General features: G+C 37.2%; 3 protein-coding genes across 5 annotated transcripts; 2 read left to right on the top strand and 1 right to left on the bottom strand.

Moving 5' to 3' along the window:
- Window positions 1–106: 106 nt before the first annotated feature.
- On the bottom strand, window positions 107–3,113 carry LOC113318688 (tryptophan synthase alpha chain, chloroplastic-like). 3 transcript variants are annotated; one of them, XM_026566905.1, is made up of 10 exons: window positions 2,976–3,113; window positions 2,765–2,890; window positions 2,081–2,227; window positions 1,918–1,983; window positions 1,690–1,798; window positions 1,419–1,495; window positions 1,189–1,266; window positions 830–907; window positions 492–551; window positions 107–383 (listed from the first exon to the last, which is right to left on the bottom strand). In XM_026566905.1, the coding sequence occupies exons 2-10, from the start codon at window positions 2,840–2,842 to the stop codon at window positions 249–251; spliced, it is 828 nt and encodes a 275-aa protein (XP_026422690.1). In that variant the 5' UTR covers window positions 2,843–2,890; window positions 2,976–3,113; the 3' UTR covers window positions 107–248. The 3 variants fall into 3 exon arrangements, with proteins under 3 accessions (XP_026422690.1, XP_026422691.1, XP_026422689.1); XM_026566906.1 differs by having other exon boundaries at window positions 2,981–2,999; XM_026566904.1 differs by having other exon boundaries at window positions 2,765–3,039.
- Window positions 3,114–3,329: 216 nt separating this feature from the next.
- LOC113315267 (sec-independent protein translocase protein TATA, chloroplastic-like) lies at window positions 3,330–8,160 on the top strand. Its single transcript, XM_026563572.1, has 2 exons — window positions 3,330–3,699; window positions 7,836–8,160. The coding sequence occupies exons 1-2, from the start codon at window positions 3,373–3,375 to the stop codon at window positions 7,983–7,985; spliced, it is 477 nt and encodes a 158-aa protein (XP_026419357.1). The 5' UTR covers window positions 3,330–3,372; the 3' UTR covers window positions 7,986–8,160.
- Window positions 8,161–8,681: 521 nt separating this feature from the next.
- On the top strand, window positions 8,682–10,411 carry LOC113315266 (photosynthetic NDH subunit of subcomplex B 5, chloroplastic-like). The gene is made up of 5 exons (XM_026563571.1): window positions 8,682–9,016; window positions 9,114–9,177; window positions 9,585–9,647; window positions 9,742–9,800; window positions 9,941–10,411. Exons 1-5 carry the CDS (start codon window positions 8,765–8,767, stop codon window positions 10,172–10,174), a joined length of 672 nt encoding a protein of 223 aa, XP_026419356.1. The 5' UTR covers window positions 8,682–8,764; the 3' UTR covers window positions 10,175–10,411.
- Window positions 10,412–17,146: the final 6,735 nt, after the last annotated feature.

The raw sequence follows: 17,146 nt of genomic DNA, 5'->3' as shown, positions 1-17,146 counted from the left end.
TATGACTTGTTTGCTTATATTCTCCTGCAGTGGAAAACCAGTTTTGTATATCCACGGGGCCTATCAAATTTAGGAAGTTTGCCTGTAAGGCCACGATGAATAGCAATTGTCAAAATCACGAAAGAATTTTATTAATATTTAAACTGTCGGATTACACATCTTCTCTTCAACTTCAAAGCTATTTGTTCCATCAGCTTCTTGTGGATTTTAACAAGAACTACAGACGTTTGCAAATCAATAAAAAATTGTTAAGGCAGTGCCGCCTTAAGGGATTTGGTGAAGGCTTCTAGTTCCTTCAAACCTTCCTCTGGTGACTTAGCTTCTCCTAATATCTTTACCATAGCACTGCCAACAATCACACCATCTGCTCCCCATCCAGCTACCTAATATTCGTATATTAGGAGAAGTGGACTGTCAGCTTGATTTTTCTAGATAACTGGTTAAAGCTGGAAATTTAAACTAGCATTGGATTTGAAGAACCGATCACTAACCAGTTTCACGTGCTCCGGTTTCGATATTCCGAAGCCAACAGCCACAGGTTTACCGGATGCCTGTTTACGAACAGACTAAATTTATTAAATCGACCAAGAAAATAGTCAAATCATCGAAAGTTACCATAGTCGTTAGAGTTCAAGGATTATCGTATGGTTGGACCAAACGAGCAATATCATCTATAAAAACTGTACGTGTTATCGTCCAAAATACTGCTTCCAATCTTCTAATAATATAAATATCTGGTACTAAGTAGGTCAGAGTTGCTACTATGGTAGAGAGCCCAACTATTGATAGACTTAATGAAGCAACTATAAGCATTTTTTGAGAAACAAACCTTCTTGATATCCTGGAGCAGTGATTCAACTCGCAAACTGACGGATGAACGAGCACCAGTAACACCAATTGAGCTTACCTAGTGAAACACATTTATGATTGCATAAGTTGAAGTAAAATAATGAAGCAAAAAGCAAAAGACAACATAAAGCTTTAAACTATGTTAACCACCTTCAATCAAAAAGACCAAAAAAAATAAATGATTAACATACAGGAAGGCAAAACAAAGGTTTTCAAAGTTTGCACACAACGGGAATCCATTAGAAATACCCTTATCTGTTTGAGCTTATAAATGCATTCAACAAAAAAGAAAAAACATCATTAAAAGATTGAACTACAGGCAACGAGAAAAACACTTACAAGATAAACAAATCCTTCTGAAGCATCAACGATTGATTTCATTCTCTCGGTCGGAGTAGTGGGTGTTGTGAGCAGGACCTCCAATCACGAACAAATCATGTGAGTATGTTCCGTTAACACGTAAACAAATATCATAAGCCAAAAGTCACTTTACTTAAAATTATTCTTTCAGTCACGTAAATAAGTAATGTGTAGAGATGGAAACAGAATATCCAAATAAGAGACATTACCAGTTCAATGTTGTTGCTTAAAGCTTCTTTTCTCAAGATTTCAGTTTCCTCCAGAGGAACATCTGGAACCACAAGACCTGAAAAGAACCGGGAATGAATAATATTTAAACGGTTACTAGGTGATACCATGAGACACCTTCGCTTCTGAAGTTATTTTAGTTTTGATCGTAGAACAGAACAATGTTAACAAACATACATCAGAACAGATGAAACATTATCTCACTTAACCAAAAACTGTCAACATTTTGTTTGAAATTGAGCTGTATATTACCATGAACACCAACATCCTTTATGGTAGTCATGAACTTCCCAACACCACGCTTAAGTATAGGGTTGTAATAAGTGAACAAAGCGATTGGACAAGATAATTGCGGAACCACCTACTCAGTCAAAAAAAATTTATATTAGAATTCTATCCAGCACCTATCTCTCTAAATCATTGTTTAACAGAATGCCAGGGTAAACCGCATGTGCAAATCTTTGATAGCTAAAAACTAACCTCTTCTAGCATGGAAAGGATGGCATCAAAATTGGTTCCCCTTGCTAATGAACGTGTAGCAGCAGCCTATAAATGAAACAATAAGAGTCAAGAATCTGAAATCACTGAAATAAAAAACAAGATGTAAAAAACCATAAAAGAAATGAGAAATTACTTATGATACCTGAATAACAGGACCATCGGCCAAAGGGTCAGAATATGGAACTCCCAACTCGATAATGTCCGAGCCACATGAATCAAGCACTTTTAGTGCTTCAGCAGTTGTTGATAGATCAGGATCACCAGCAGTGATGTAAGGAATAAATGCCACCTTTTCAGTAAAAACAGCGTTCGTTAATCCAACAAGAAATGCTGAATCAAAGTTTCGAAAAGAAATAGCTATTAGAAGCTCCCCTATTCACCTAGTAAGAAACAACAAATGACCAAGAAAATCAAATCCTACCATTAGACCTAAACATTGTAGAGTACCAATTTGCCCAATTGACTTCAAAACCAATCGCAATTTATGTTCTTTTAAATTCGAATTACCCAGTTAGGTGGCAACTGGAAAGGTATATAAAAGTAGATTATTTTTCTTACACTGACTTAATAAAACAACTTATTAATTCATATGAGTCAAACCCAGAGGCCAGAGGATTTACATTTCATTAGAGCAGTATAATACTATCATGAACCTCATTAATTCATATGAATAAACCTTCCAGAAAAGAAAAAGGAAAAACCCCTTAATAACTTAGACATGAAAATCAAATTAGAAACAAAAAATTAAAAAAATTGTAGATCTATATTGAAGAGTGATTATAACAAATTACGAAACCCATAAATGAGAGATCAAAAGGGTGCTTACTTTGCCTTGTTTTTTGAGTTTAGCAAATGTTTCAGATAAACCAATAGTAGCAGGTGAAGAAACACTAAGGGAAGCCATTACTGGAGTAGAAGAAGATTTAATTGAAACAACTGATTTCTTCTGAATCTGAAAACGAACAAATAAATTCTCTTCAGTTCCCTTTGATTGTCTAAGAAAACAACTCGTTTTTAGGGCTGCAATTGCCATTTACCTTACTTTTCCCAATCTCTCACAACAAATCTGATTAAGAAGAAGAAGAAGATGATGATTTGAGCAAGGTTTTAAAACACCAGGGTTTATTATATTGGGCAAGATTATCCAATCCCAACTAAAATCCTACCAACTTTATGAAACAATCTTGACTGTTAAATTCTTTAACATCAACGGATAAAACATATTAAGAAGCCAGATGCTGACTTCATGAATTACATCCTATCAGCAAGCGTGTATGTTATTTAACTAAGGCGGGAATTTCCACGTGGACAATATCTCTGTACGATGGGCATTACGCTATCCGCGCACGTTAGCACGTTTCTATCTGATTGTGTTATCTTTATTTTTCTGGAGTTCTGAAAAAAAAATCTGAAAAGAGAAAGAAAGAAAGAAAAATGGAGATCTCATTAACTTTATCCTCACCAAATATCTCAATTACAAGACTATCATCACCACCATCATCATCACTAAAAATATGTTCAAGGAATTCTGTTTTCTTCAATAATGGAAGTAGATCTTTGTTTATGATGAAGAATACAAATTGTATGGTTTTGAGCAGAAATAATAATAATGGTCAAGCGGGCATGAACGTTAAATGTTTGTTTGGTCTTGGTGTTCCAGAACTAGCTGTTATCGCTGGTGTTGTAGCTCTGGTTTTTGGTCCTAAGAAGTTACCTGAAGTTGGGAGAAGTATTGGGAAAACTGTTAAAAGTTTTCAACAGGTCAGTAATTGATTATTTTACTGGGTTTGGGTTTTGATTTCTGTAGCTAATATGTGATAAATTTGGTAGAATTTTGAAATGCTGTTGTAGATGCTTATGTGTAATCTTCATGAGTATGTATGTGTTGTTGTGTTTTTTTGAGTAGTTGTAATCAACTCAAGTACATGCCAGTTATACTTGGGCTAGTTCATGTGAAAGGCATCCTGATTACTATTTATTGTTGAGGGCTCAAGGTCAATAAGCAAAATTGTTCAATCGAAGTACCATGAGTTGGCGCTTTCTCGTTTTGTATGTTCCAGTAGCAAAGAAAAAACATCTGTATAGTTTCATGTAGGGTGCTTGGGATATCATATAGAGAGGAATCTCTATATTTTAAAAACAAGGTTCACTAGGTGCACCTTAAAAGCTCTAGAAGAGTGAGATGGAATATAGAAATGGCATGGACACTGGTGGGAGAATATTCATGTTCACATCTTAGCTAAAGGTATACCCCTAGAAAGAGTCAATCGAAATAGATATGTTGGCGGATGTTGCTAAATTGTATCTGGGGTAAGACCTTGATCCTTCGGGGGGGGGGGGGTTATTATGCAACTCTTGGTTTTAATATTTAGAACTTAGAATGTTTTGCTGGGTCCTAGCTTTAGAAGCTATTTGCTTGAGCATGCATTTTGGTTTGGTACCTTAAACGTAAGAACATGTGTTGCTGCCAGAAATGTAATTCATGGTCAGTAAACTCTTTTTTCATCATGCTTGAAAATTGATAATAAATGAAAGTTATATAACATGCCTATTTATTCATTACGACGCTTATCCAAGTATAAGCTGCAACCTGTTTCTTGTTTAGATCACTGTCTCCCTTGTCCTATTATTTCTGTCTTCGGATGGCGTTGAATCTTTTGTTTCCTCCATTGTATACTTAATGAGTATGTATGTATTACTTATGCTAAGATGAAAATGTTCGATTTTGTGATCTATCAATTGCCTCACAATTGTTGTAAAACAGTATATGATTTGGTTTTTGCGTAATTTTGAAAAACTATAATCAGATTGAACTACCCTAGTTCATGTAAAGGGTATGCTGATTACAATTTATCATAGGTTTTGGATGTTGCAGGCTGAATGTCAATACGCTGAAGTGTTGTATTGAAGGAGCCAGAGTTGGTCCCATCATTTTGTATGTTCGAGTAGTGAAGGAAGAAGGTCTATGTTTTGATTTAGGGTGCTTGAGATATCAATCTGGGCAGGAACTTTCGTGCTTAAAAACATAAAACACTGGGTGCAAGTTAAAAGCACCCAAAGGGTGAGAACTGATGTAACAATGGCATGGAGATTGGCGGTGGAATATGTATGTTCACATCTTAGCTAAAGATATACCCGTAAAAAGAGTCCAAACAAAAGAGATACGTAGCTAAGTTGTATCTGCGATCTATGTTGTAAAAGGCGACCTAGGCGCGCGAGGCGCCTAGGAAAAAAGGCGCCAAAGTCAGCATATTATGCAACTCTTGGTTTTAATATTTAGAACTTAGAATGTTTTGCTGGGTCCTAGCTTTAGAAGCTATTTGCTTGAGCATGCATTTTGGTTTGGTACCTTAAACGTAAGTAAGAACATGTGTTGCTGCCAGAAATGTAATTCATGGTCAGTAAACTCTTTTTTCATCATGCTTGAAAATTGATAATAAATGAAAGTTATATAACATGCCTATTTATTCATTACGACGCTTATCCAAGTATAAGCTGCAACCTGTTTCTTGTTTAGATCACTGTCTCCCTTGTCCTATTATTTCTGTCTTCGGATGGCGTTGAATCTTTTGTTTCCTCCATTGTATACTTAATGAGTATGTATGTATTACTTATGCTAAGATGAAAATGTTCGATTTTGTGATCTATCAATTGCCTCACAATTGTTGTAAAACAGTATATGATTTGGTTTTTGCGTAATTTTGAAAAACTATAATCAGATTGAACTACCCTAGTTCATGTAAAGGGTATGCTGATTACAATTTATCATAGGTTTTGGATGTTGCAGGCTGAATGTCAATACGCTGAAGTGTTGTATTGAAGGAGCCAGAGTTGGTCCCATCATTTTGTATGTTCGAGTAGTGAAGGAAGAAGGTCTATGTTTTGATTTAGGGTGCTTGAGATATCAATCTGGGCAGGAACTTTCGTGCTTAAAAACATAAAACACTGGGTGCAAGTTAAAAGCACCCAAAGGGTGAGAACTGATGTAACAATGGCATGGAGATTGGCGGTGGAATATGTATGTTCACATCTTAGCTAAAGATATACCCGTAAAAAGAGTCCAAACAAAAGAGATACGTAGCTAAGTTGTATCTGCGATCTATGTTGTAAAAGGCGACCTAGGCGCGCGAGGCGCCTAGGAAAAAAGGCGCCAAAGTCAGCATATTATGCAACTCTTGGTTTTAATATTTAGAACTTAGAATGTTTTGCTGGGTCCTAGCTTTAGAAGCTATTTGCTTGAGCATGCATTTTGGTTTGGTACCTTAAACGTAAGAACATGTGTTGCTGCCAGAAATGTAATTCATGGTCAGTAAACTCTTTTTTCATCATGCTTGAAAATTGATAATAAATGAAAGTTATATAACATGCCTATTTATTCATTACGACGCTTATCCAAGTATAAGCTGCAACCTGTTTCTTGTTTAGATCACTGTCTCCCTTGTCCTATTATTTCTGTCTTCGGATGGCGTTGAATCTTTTGTTTCCTCCATTGTATACTTAATGAGTATGTATGTATTACTTATGCTAAGATGAAAATGTTCGATTTTGTGATCTATCAATTGCCTCACAATTGTTGTAAAACAGTATATGATTTGGTTTTTGCGTAATTTTGAAAAACTATAATCAGATTGAACTACCCTAGTTCATGTAAAGGGTATGCTGATTACAATTTATCATAGGTTTTGGATGTTGCAGGCTGAATGTCAATACGCTGAAGTGTTGTATTGAAGGAGCCAGAGTTGGTCCCATCATTTTGTATGTTCGAGTAGTGAAGGAAGAAGGTCTATGTTTTGATTTAGGGTGCTTGAGATATCAATCTGGGCAGGAACTTTCGTGCTTAAAAACATAAAACACTGGGTGCAAGTTAAAAGCACCCAAAGGGTGAGAACTGATGTAACAATGGCATGGAGATTGGCGGTGGAATATGTATGTTCACATCTTAGCTAAAGATATACCCGTAAAAAGAGTCCAAACAAAAGAGATACGTAGCTAAGTTGTATCTGCGATCTATGTTGTAAAAGGCGACCTAGGCGCGCGAGGCGCCTAGGAAAAAAGGCGCCAAAGTCAGCATATTTATGTTGTTTTCTATTTTTTCCACGGCGCGCCTAGGCAGCTAGGCGAGGGGCCTGGCGCCTCGCCTCGCCTAGCGCCTAATACAACATAGTCTGCGATAAGGCCTTGATCCTTGAGGATCTTAACATGCAAATCTTGGTTTTGGTATTCGGCAGTCGATCCATTTATTGGATCCTTCCAAAGCTATTTCTTTGAGCAGAAAATGTAGGCGTTTGGTTATGTACCTTAAGCAATATTTTTCGAAGGCAAATATGTAACTCAACTTACGCATACTCTTCTCAGTATCCTTGAAAAGTGAAAAGAAGATAATAATGGTGTTGGGATACATAATGTGATGTATATCTTAGTGTATGTGGCACCTTTTATCTTGTTTTCTCCCTTGACTTAATGGGTCTGTTGTTCGCGAAGGTTTACAGTTGAACCTCCAAATTCGGTGAAAACACTGTGTGGGGGAAGGTGCTACATTGCGTCGTAGAGACGGGATCTTTCTCTTTATCACATCTTGGGGGGTTTATGGAATGAGCCTATTAGGATAGCTCTTGGATTTTCTAACACTGCTAGTCTACTTGGAGTCTTATGATTCATTGGCCTTAGTTGTGTCTCTCCCTTATATTTCTAGCCTTCTAGGAAGTTGTTTTGGTGAATGATGGCATGATATAGGATGAGTTTTAGGAACACAGTTCACTTGGTCGGTTGGCAATTTTTCGTAGTGATAATTGTGTAAAAGCTCTTAAAGCACCGTGCATGAATGTCTTATCATCATTCATAACCATGTCTTGGCTTCAGGACTTCTTTACACTGATAATTTGGTATTAATGTTGCAGGCAGCAAAGGAGTTCGAAACAGAGTTGAAAAAAGATCCGGAACCTCTCAAGGAAGAAGAAGCCCCAGCAGAAAAACCCAAAGCAGTCAGTGAAATTGTTGATGAAAAACAAGATAACAAGATTCCATCCAGCACAGAGAAAAATTTATAACATTATCTTAATTCAACTATGTGATAATTTTCCCCTGCCAAGCCAACCCATGCATTTATTCATGTTGTAGTGTGAAATACAAACCAATGTAGAAGAGCATTTTCGTGGATTTTTGTGCAAGATGGCTATGTATTATCACAATAATCACGGTATTATGTTCATATGGTTTTGTGATTCTGATATGTGATCTGACTATCTGAGTGATGCTTCTGTTTGACTTTCTCCGAGATCTCACTAGGCCAAGTTTGCCTCGAACAGAATTTGCCAATACAGCTGCCGAATTCTTGTAAACTCTTGATTCCACTTCAGAGGAGTTTGTTACTCAGTTTTGTTGCCACTTGCTAGCTAAGGAATCCGAGATTGAAGTTCCAACAGTTTGGTGCTAGATAACACTTGGGAAACACATGATAGAGTTGAGGGATGAATGATGAGTGCAAAGTTCAAATTTAGTGAACGGCTCTAGTTCGTGATTAACATAGTAAGATAAGAACTGATTGGATTTTGACATAGCAAGAGACTGATTGGTTCTTTAAGCTTATCGAAGGCGGATCATGGGCAAAATTAACTCTCTACGCACAGCACCCCTTGCATCACCAGACAAAAATTCGCACGTGACATTTTATTGCACCAACACAAGGAACTCTAAGCAGATGACCAGATAAGGGTGTCCGTTGATGCACTGTGTTCACTCAAAATAACTAACTGAAAATCGTATGAAACGATTTCGATTTTTTTTTTTATGTTACAAGATTAAGTAGGTAAAATAAGTCGGCTGAAATATGGCAGCTTCTTCAGCAACCCCGTCTGTTCTTTCATTTAGTTCAGTCCCCAAAATCATCTCTAAGGGTTCTGAAACTAGAGTAATTAAGATTGCTTCCAACCCAAAACCAGTAGCTTCCCTAGGTTTTCTACATCACAAGTCTAGTAGAAATCCAAGTTCCTCTATAAGACTGAATGCTGGATTGACTGACATTGAGCCTGATCTTAATGAAGACAAACGTGACCCTTGGTCAACCAACGGAATTGATATCGTAATTAAAATTCTCTCTCTCCTTTCTTCAAGCAACTATAATTTAACTTATTTTGTTATAACATAAATTTTTCGTTCGCTATTTGGGTTTTTTTTAGGAGGATTTTGTATTTGGGAAGTATGATGGGCACCATACGTATTTTGAAGGTGAAAAATCGAAAGGTGAGATGCCGCGTGCCTTTCGCTTCTTCTGTGTTTTTTTCTTCTTCTTTTTTTTCCCCTCTTGCGATAGAGAATTTGGTGGCTCACTCAGGACTTTACCGTTATACTTCAGTGACATCGGTTTGTATCTTTAATTGGTCGACTATTATAAGTGTAATCTGTAGAAACTCACATGATTAACAGTATTTATTGTAAAAATATGTGTGTTAGTATGATTCCTTCTGATCACTATTTTCGTTTTTAGAAAGAAAAACAATCTTCAAAACGAATATATATTTTTACAAGATCCCTCGCATTTGGTTCAAAGTTCTGTTTATCTATCTCTTTTTCAATATTCAAAGTTCCAAGAGTATTCCATCGATGAGGAACTTGGTTAATCTAAACTTGTTTTTGTTTTCGCAATGCAGCCACATTTTTTGAATCACTATCGGAAGAGTATAATGCAGCAGAACCTCCCACTGGCTTCCAGGGTATATTGCCTTACCTATCTTTACATAACAAAAGGATAGTCTCAAATCTCAATAAAATTGGTCTTAAATATTTTGTCCATCGTTTATTGTGCAGGTTTGATTTCGTGGCTGTTCCTTCCGGCAGTAACGGCTGGTTTAGCTTTTAATGTCCCGGTAAATAACTCTCATAACTAAATATCGTACAAAAATTAAACAAAAATATCATACAAAAAATTAAGTTGCTAGACCAAAATAAATGAAATTCTCTTATTCCATCAGATTCATACCAGTTAATCTATTTTCACTTCTTTTAGGGGGAATACTTGTACATTGGAGCAGGCATATTTGTGGTGATATTTTGCATAATAGAGATGGATAAACCAGATCAACCCCATAACTTTGAACCCCAAATTTACAATATGGAGAGAGGAGCTAGAGACAAGCTTATAGCTGATTACAACACCATGGATATATGGGACTTCAACGAAAAATATGGCGAGCTTTGGGATTTCACCGTAAACAATGAAGACATCGTCAAATATAAGTGATATAAGCACGGTCAATCCTCGATGAATTTGTTCTTCATTTACGTTTTTTCTTCTTGTGTTTATTGGTTCGTAGTTTGATTTTCCTTGTTATACTTGCGTGTATATATATTTTCTTTCTCTGTCGTTTTGGTGTATCTCATTGTAACAGCCAAAAATAGCGAAGGGTACGGACTCTGTTCCCAAACACGGTGCACATTATCAAACGCAAATGAACCCCCAAATTTTATTTTATTTTTATAAGAGTATGTAAACCTTTTTCAAACTTTGTGTGGCGTCATTAGGGCGATCCTAAAAGAATTAGGGGCGACTTTTTTATTCCCAACCCATAGACACGGCTATGGGATGTCCAAATTTCCGGAGAATACCCTTCTATAATCGGTAGTTTAGTATAGAGTTTTGTCTACCGATTACTAGTTTGTTTAAGAATGGGGTATTTTCATAATCGGTAGAATAATAACATATCATATCTACCGATTGTTAAAGTAGAAAACTCAATTTTATCAGTTTTGTAAAAAAATGAATTTGGGGCAACCGTCTATAATCGGTAGCAAATGAACATCATATGACTACCAATTGTATAATTGCCGACACAACCTTTTTGGACGATTAACCACCCAAAACCTAGCCTAGGAATTTCATTTCATTTTTTTTTCTTCTCTTTTCAACTCTTCTTCTCATCTTCTTCTTCCCTTCCGATTGTGGAGAGTAAAAACAATATTCCCTCCTTTTCAAACTTCAATTCATCATCGTCGTTCATCGCCGAATCAAAAACATCGTCGATTCATCTATACAACGATGACTGATACTAATAAACCCACGAGAGGTCGAGTAAAAAACGTCTACCGTGGTGACGATCCAAAAATTGGAGAAAAATTAAAGAACAAAGTGATTGTAACTGCTGCAAACGACGAAGAAGACGACGAACACGAAGAACATGAAGAAGATGACGCCGCTCATGTAGGTGGTGGTGGTGGTGATTCTGATAATCAGACTCTCCAGCAAATGGCCCCAATTAGGTAAGTTTCTATCGTTTTATGTGTTTATGTTGCTTCAACTTGACGATTCCATGAAAATAAGTTCTAGGGTTTTCGGTTTTTCCCAGAATCGGTAGTTAGACCTTCATTTTATCACCCCGATTGTGTCCATTTTCTAGGGTTTTCGGTTACATCGACCAGAATCGGGAGTTAATTTTTATAGCTTACTTCTGATTATACATAGTTGTTTGCCACTAAACCCTAAAATTGACATAATCGGTAGCTAGGTTATATGTTGCCTTGCGATTTTAACAGAGAAGTAGAACATGTATGGACACACAATTGGTACCCAGAATCGGAAGATACTATATAGTATTTTTCTTCCGATTGTGTGTAATCGTAGGTTAGATGAATTCAACCCACTACCGATTATGTAAGTTGTAAAATTTGAAAATTTTATGATTTTGGCAAAATCCAATTTCGGGGTTACATTTTAATCGGAAGCCAAAGGCTATTTCTTTACTTCCGAGTATACGCAATCGGTGGATATGTTAGATTGTTTTGTTCCGATTATATATGTCTCATGACATTATCAATTTCTGAACCCAAATTGATGCATATTCAGGAGATAAAACTAGAATATGACTTTCGATTGTGTGTAATCGGAAGAAAATCTTTTACCCGTGCTTCCGATTGTTCATAATCGGAAGTTTATATTTTAATTATGACTTCCAATTGTGTAGTTTGTGGTGTAATTCTTACGAACCAATTTTATTGTTTAGGGACAGGCGAGGTAAGAAAGACCAAGGTACAACTGTTACAGGGCCTCGTCAAAAAGGGGGTAAGAAACTAAGCGCTAGTGCGCAGAGAGAAAGGAGTCGAAAAGAAGTAGAACCAAGGACTCTACAAGGAACTCAAAAATAAGTACAACCAAGGCTCCAGAAATCACTCAAGATGAAGTTGGACAAAGTGTTCCAGAAATCACTCAAGAAAAAGGACAACCAAGTGGTACACAAGGAGAAAGAGTAGTTACAAGGAAGACAATCGCGAAGAAAGCATCACACCTTGTCCCCATTGAGTTGAAGAAGACGGATTTTGAAGAAGAAATCCTGGGGCTGCCTAGAGATGGAGGAGCATTGTCATTTGGCTACAAAGACTCCTGGGTCAGAGAATCTACGAAACCGAGGTAATAATCATATTCTTTTTTACTAACGTATTGTCGTTTTATTCGTAATAATACTCTATTAATTTTCTAATGTGTTGTGTATTTAATAGTATCATTCTGATGTGATTCATATACTCAAACCCACTGCCGCAACATCAAAAGTATTGAAAGATTGGCCTTTATCCGGTGAATGTGAAAGGTTCAAGACAACTATAGCCAACTTGGGATTATCTACTGCTGTCGAGAACACAATGTTGAAACATGATCGGGTCGCGATATTGGATTTTGTGGAGAGAAAGTATCCCGAGACTGACACCTTTCATATGCCCTTTGGGGAGATGACCATTACTCCAGATGATGCGAAGCAGATTCTTAATCTCAATGACCATGGTGTAGCTGTCAAGTATGAGTACACAAAGCAGTTAACTTAGGAAAAACTTTATGATTTGTGTAAAAAAAAATTTGGTTGGGATAAAGAGACATCAGACATTGAGTTCAACATGTGCTTCTCTTACAAAACTAGACAGTTTAACATGAGTCAGTTGATCAAGATGTTCAAAGGCACTGCCGAGAAAGAAAAGCAAGGACTATTAAGTGATGCCGAAGTGGATGTCACGGTCGCCGCCTATTTCTTGTGTGTATTGGGATGTATCATATTCCCCAATGCTAGTGGCAACCGAGTAGACAAATTGCCGGGAATGTGAGTTTATTCCAGGTATTTTCTCAACTCTATTAATCCATTGATCGTTATGTTTTTCTTTCTTTAATTTAAGAATCAATTTCTAATACTTGGTTTCATATCTATATAGACATGGATCTATGACCACTACCCTAGTCTGAAATTGGCATTAGAAAACCCGGATTGGGTGAAAGGTACACCGAGAGGAACAAAATACAAGTTCACAAAGAATCGTTCAAGGACAAATGAGCATCAGTTGGTTAGCTTGAGGGAGAAATTAGACTCAATCAAGGCCTCAGAGATATGCTTCGATCCATACAAGGAAGACCGAGCTAGTGGACATATAGCGGGTCGTTTCGAGTTGTCCCATTATTTTGGACCGTTGTGACACCCCACATGTTATGTGATGTACAATGGCTCTAGGGTGATGCGACAACATGGTTATTGCCAAACAGTACCATGGCATCACATAAATGGAAAGTTTAAGTCGGACGTGGAGCATAGCGAGTCTAACAAGGACACCATCAAGGTAGTTTACTCGGGTACACCATATGTTACTGAACATTGTGATAATAGGCTGTACCACTTGGTGAACACTGGGATAGTTGTCAACCGAGGTGATGAAAATTCTTCAGGCTATATGGAGTGGTACCAGGAGCATTCACATCTTCGTGTAATCCGTGAACTTAAAGCAAAGATGACCTTGGCGGCTTCCATTTACAGATGTATCGTCAAAGAAAAACCCCCAGGTTATGATATACTGGTGCGTATGGTTATGACTTTTCCCTTTAATATTACGATTCAATTTTTTAGGTAAACTCCATTTGATGTTTTGTCAATTCAAAAAACAGGTGAATAGGTTCAAGTTTTTGTCCAAATGGTGCGCTGATTGCATAACGGCTGGACAGCCTGTGCCAATTGAGAAAATAAAAAAAGCACAGGGAGATGATTGATAATGTTGATAATGAATATTATGCAGCTGAGTTTGGGTTATTATGCAACTCTTGGTTTTAATATTTAGAACTTAGAATGTTTTGCTGGGTCCTAGCTTTAGAAGCTATTTGCTTGAGCATGCATTTTGGTTTGGTACCTTAAACGTAAGAACATGTGTTGCTGCCAGAAATGTAATTCATGGTCAGTAAACTCTTTTTTCATCATGCTTGAAAATTGATAATAAATGAAAGTTATATAACATGCCTATTTATTCATTACGACGCTTATCCAAGTATAAGCTGCAACCTGTTTCTTGTTTAGATCACTGTCTCCCTTGTCCTATTATTTCTGTCTTCGGATGGCGTTGAATCTTTTGTTTCCTCCATTGTATACTTAATGAGTATGTATGTATTACTTATGCTAAGATGAAAATGTTCGATTTTGTGATCTATCAATTGCCTCACAATTGTTGTAAAACAGTATATGATTTGGTTTTTGCGTAATTTTGAAAAACTATAATCAGATTGAACTACCCTAGTTCATGTAAAGGGTATGCTGATTACAATTTATCATAGGTTTTGGATGTTGCAGGCTGAATGTCAATACGCTGAAGTGTTGTATTGAAGGAGCCAGAGTTGGTCCCATCATTTTGTATGTTCGAGTAGTGAAGGAAGAAGGTCTATGTTTTGATTTAGGGTGCTTGAGATATCAATCTGGGCAGGAACTTTCGTGCTTAAAAACATAAAACACTGGGTGCAAGTTAAAAGCACCCAAAGGGTGAGAACTGATGTAACAATGGCATGGAGATTGGCGGTGGAATATGTATGTTCACATCTTAGCTAAAGATATACCCGTAAAAAGAGTCCAAACAAAAGAGATACGTAGCTAAGTTGTATCTGCGATCTATGTTGTAAAAGGCGACCTAGGCGCGCGAGGCGCCTAGGAAAAAAGGCGCCAAAGTCAGCATATTATGCAACTCTTGGTTTTAATATTTAGAACTTAGAATGTTTTGCTGGGTCCTAGCTTTAGAAGCTATTTGCTTGAGCATGCATTTTGGTTTGGTACCTTAAACGTAAGAACATGTGTTGCTGCCAGAAATGTAATTCATGGTCAGTAAACTTTTTTCATCATGCTTGAAAATTGATAATAAATGAAGTTATATAACATGCCTATTTATTCATTACGACGCTTATCCAAGTATAAGCTGCAACCTGTTTCTTGTTTAGATCACTGTCTCCCTTGTCCTATTATTTCTGTCTTCGGATGGCGTTGAATCTTTTGTTTCCTCCATTGTATACTTAATGAGTATGTATGTATTACTTATGCTAAGATGAAAATGTTCGATTTTGTGATCTATCAATTGCCTCACAATTGTTGTAAAACAGTATATGATTTGGTTTTTGCGTAATTTTGAAAAACTATAATCAGATTGAACTACCCTAGTTCATGTAAAGGGTATGCTGATTACAATTTATCATAGGTTTTGGATGTTGCAGGCTGAATGTCAATACGCTGAAGTGTTGTATTGAAGGAGCCAGAGTTGGTCCCATCATTTTGTATGTTCGAGTAGTGAAGGAAGAAGGTCTATGTTTTGATTTAGGGTGCTTGAGATATCAATCTGGGCAGGAACTTTCGTGCTTAAAAACATAAAACACTGGGTGCAAGTTAAAAGCACCCAAAGGGTGAGAACTGATGTAACAATGGCATGGAGATTGGCGGTGGAATATAGTATGTTCACATCTTAGCTAAAGATATACCCGTAAAAAGAGTCCAAACAAAAGAGATACGTAGCTAAGTTGTATCTGCGATCTATGTTGTAAAAGGCGACCTAGGCGCGCGAGGCGCCTAGGAAAAAAGGCGCCAAAGTCAGCATATTTATGTTGTTTTCTATTTTTTCCACGGCGCGCCTAGGCAGCTAGGCGAGGGGCCTGGCGCCTCGCCTCGCCTAGCGCCTAATACAACATAGTCTGCGATAAGGCCTTGATCCTTGAGGATCTTAACATGCAAATCTTGGTTTTGGTATTCGGCAGTCGATCCATTATTGGATCCTTCCAAAGCTATTTCTTTGAGCAGAAAATGTAGGCGTTTGGTTATGTACCTTAAGCAAATTTTTCGAAGGCAAATATGTAACTCAACTTACGCATACTCTTCTCAGTATCCTTGAAAAGTGAAAAGAAGATAATAATGGTGTTGGGATACATAATGTGATGTATATCTTAGTGTATGTGGCACCTTTTATCTTGTTTTCCCTTGACTTAATGGGTCTGTTGTTCGCGAAGGTTTACAGTTGAACCTCCAAATTCGGTGAAAACACTGTGTGGGGGAAGGTGCTACATTGCGTCGTAGAGACGGGATCTTTCTCTTTATCACATCTTGGGGGGTTTATGGAATGAGCCTATTAGGATAGCTCTTGGATTTTCTAACACTGCTAGTCTACTTGGAGTCTTATGATTCATTGGCCTTAGTTGTGTCTCTCCCTTATATTTCTAGCCTTCTAGGAAGTTGTTTTGGTGAATGATGGCATGATATAGGATGAGTTTTAGGAACACAGTTCACTTGGTCGGTTGGCAATTTTTCGTAGTGATAATTGTGTAAAAGCTCTTAAAGCACCGTGCATGAATGTCTTATCATCATTCATAACCATGTCTTGGCTTCAGGACTTCTTTACACTGATAATTTGGTATTAATGTTGCAGGCAGCAAAGGAGTTCGAAACAGAGTTGAAAAAAGATCCGGAACCTCTCAAGGAAGAAGAAGCCCCAGCAGAAAAACCCAAAGCAGTCAGTGAAATTGTTGATGAAAAACAAGATAACAAGATTCCATCCAGCACAGAGAAAAATTTATAACATTATCTTAATTCAACTATGTGATAATTTTCCCCTGCCAAGCCAACCCATGCATTTATTCATGTTGTAGTGTGAAATACAAACCAATGTAGAAGAGCATTTTCGTGGATTTTTGTGCAAGATGGCTATGTATTATCACAATAATCACGGTATTATGTTCATATGGTTTTGTGATTCTGATATGTGATTGACTATCTGAGTGATGCTTCTGTTTGACTTTCTCCGAGATCTCACTAGGCCAAGTTTGCCTCGAACAGAATTTGCCAATACAGCTGCCGAATTCTTGTAAACTCTTGATTCCACTTCAGAGGAGTTTGTTACTCAGTTTTGTTGCCACTTGCTAGCTAAGGAATCCGAGATTGAAGTTCCAACAGTT

Source organism: Papaver somniferum, chromosome 10 (assembly GCF_003573695.1).
Source record: "Papaver somniferum cultivar HN1 chromosome 10, ASM357369v1, whole genome shotgun sequence".
In the NCBI taxonomy this organism is placed as follows: domain Eukaryota; kingdom Viridiplantae; phylum Streptophyta; class Magnoliopsida; order Ranunculales; family Papaveraceae; genus Papaver; species Papaver somniferum.
Note: the sequence above shows the minus strand (reverse complement) of the source record. Positions and strands in the feature narration are given on the sequence as shown.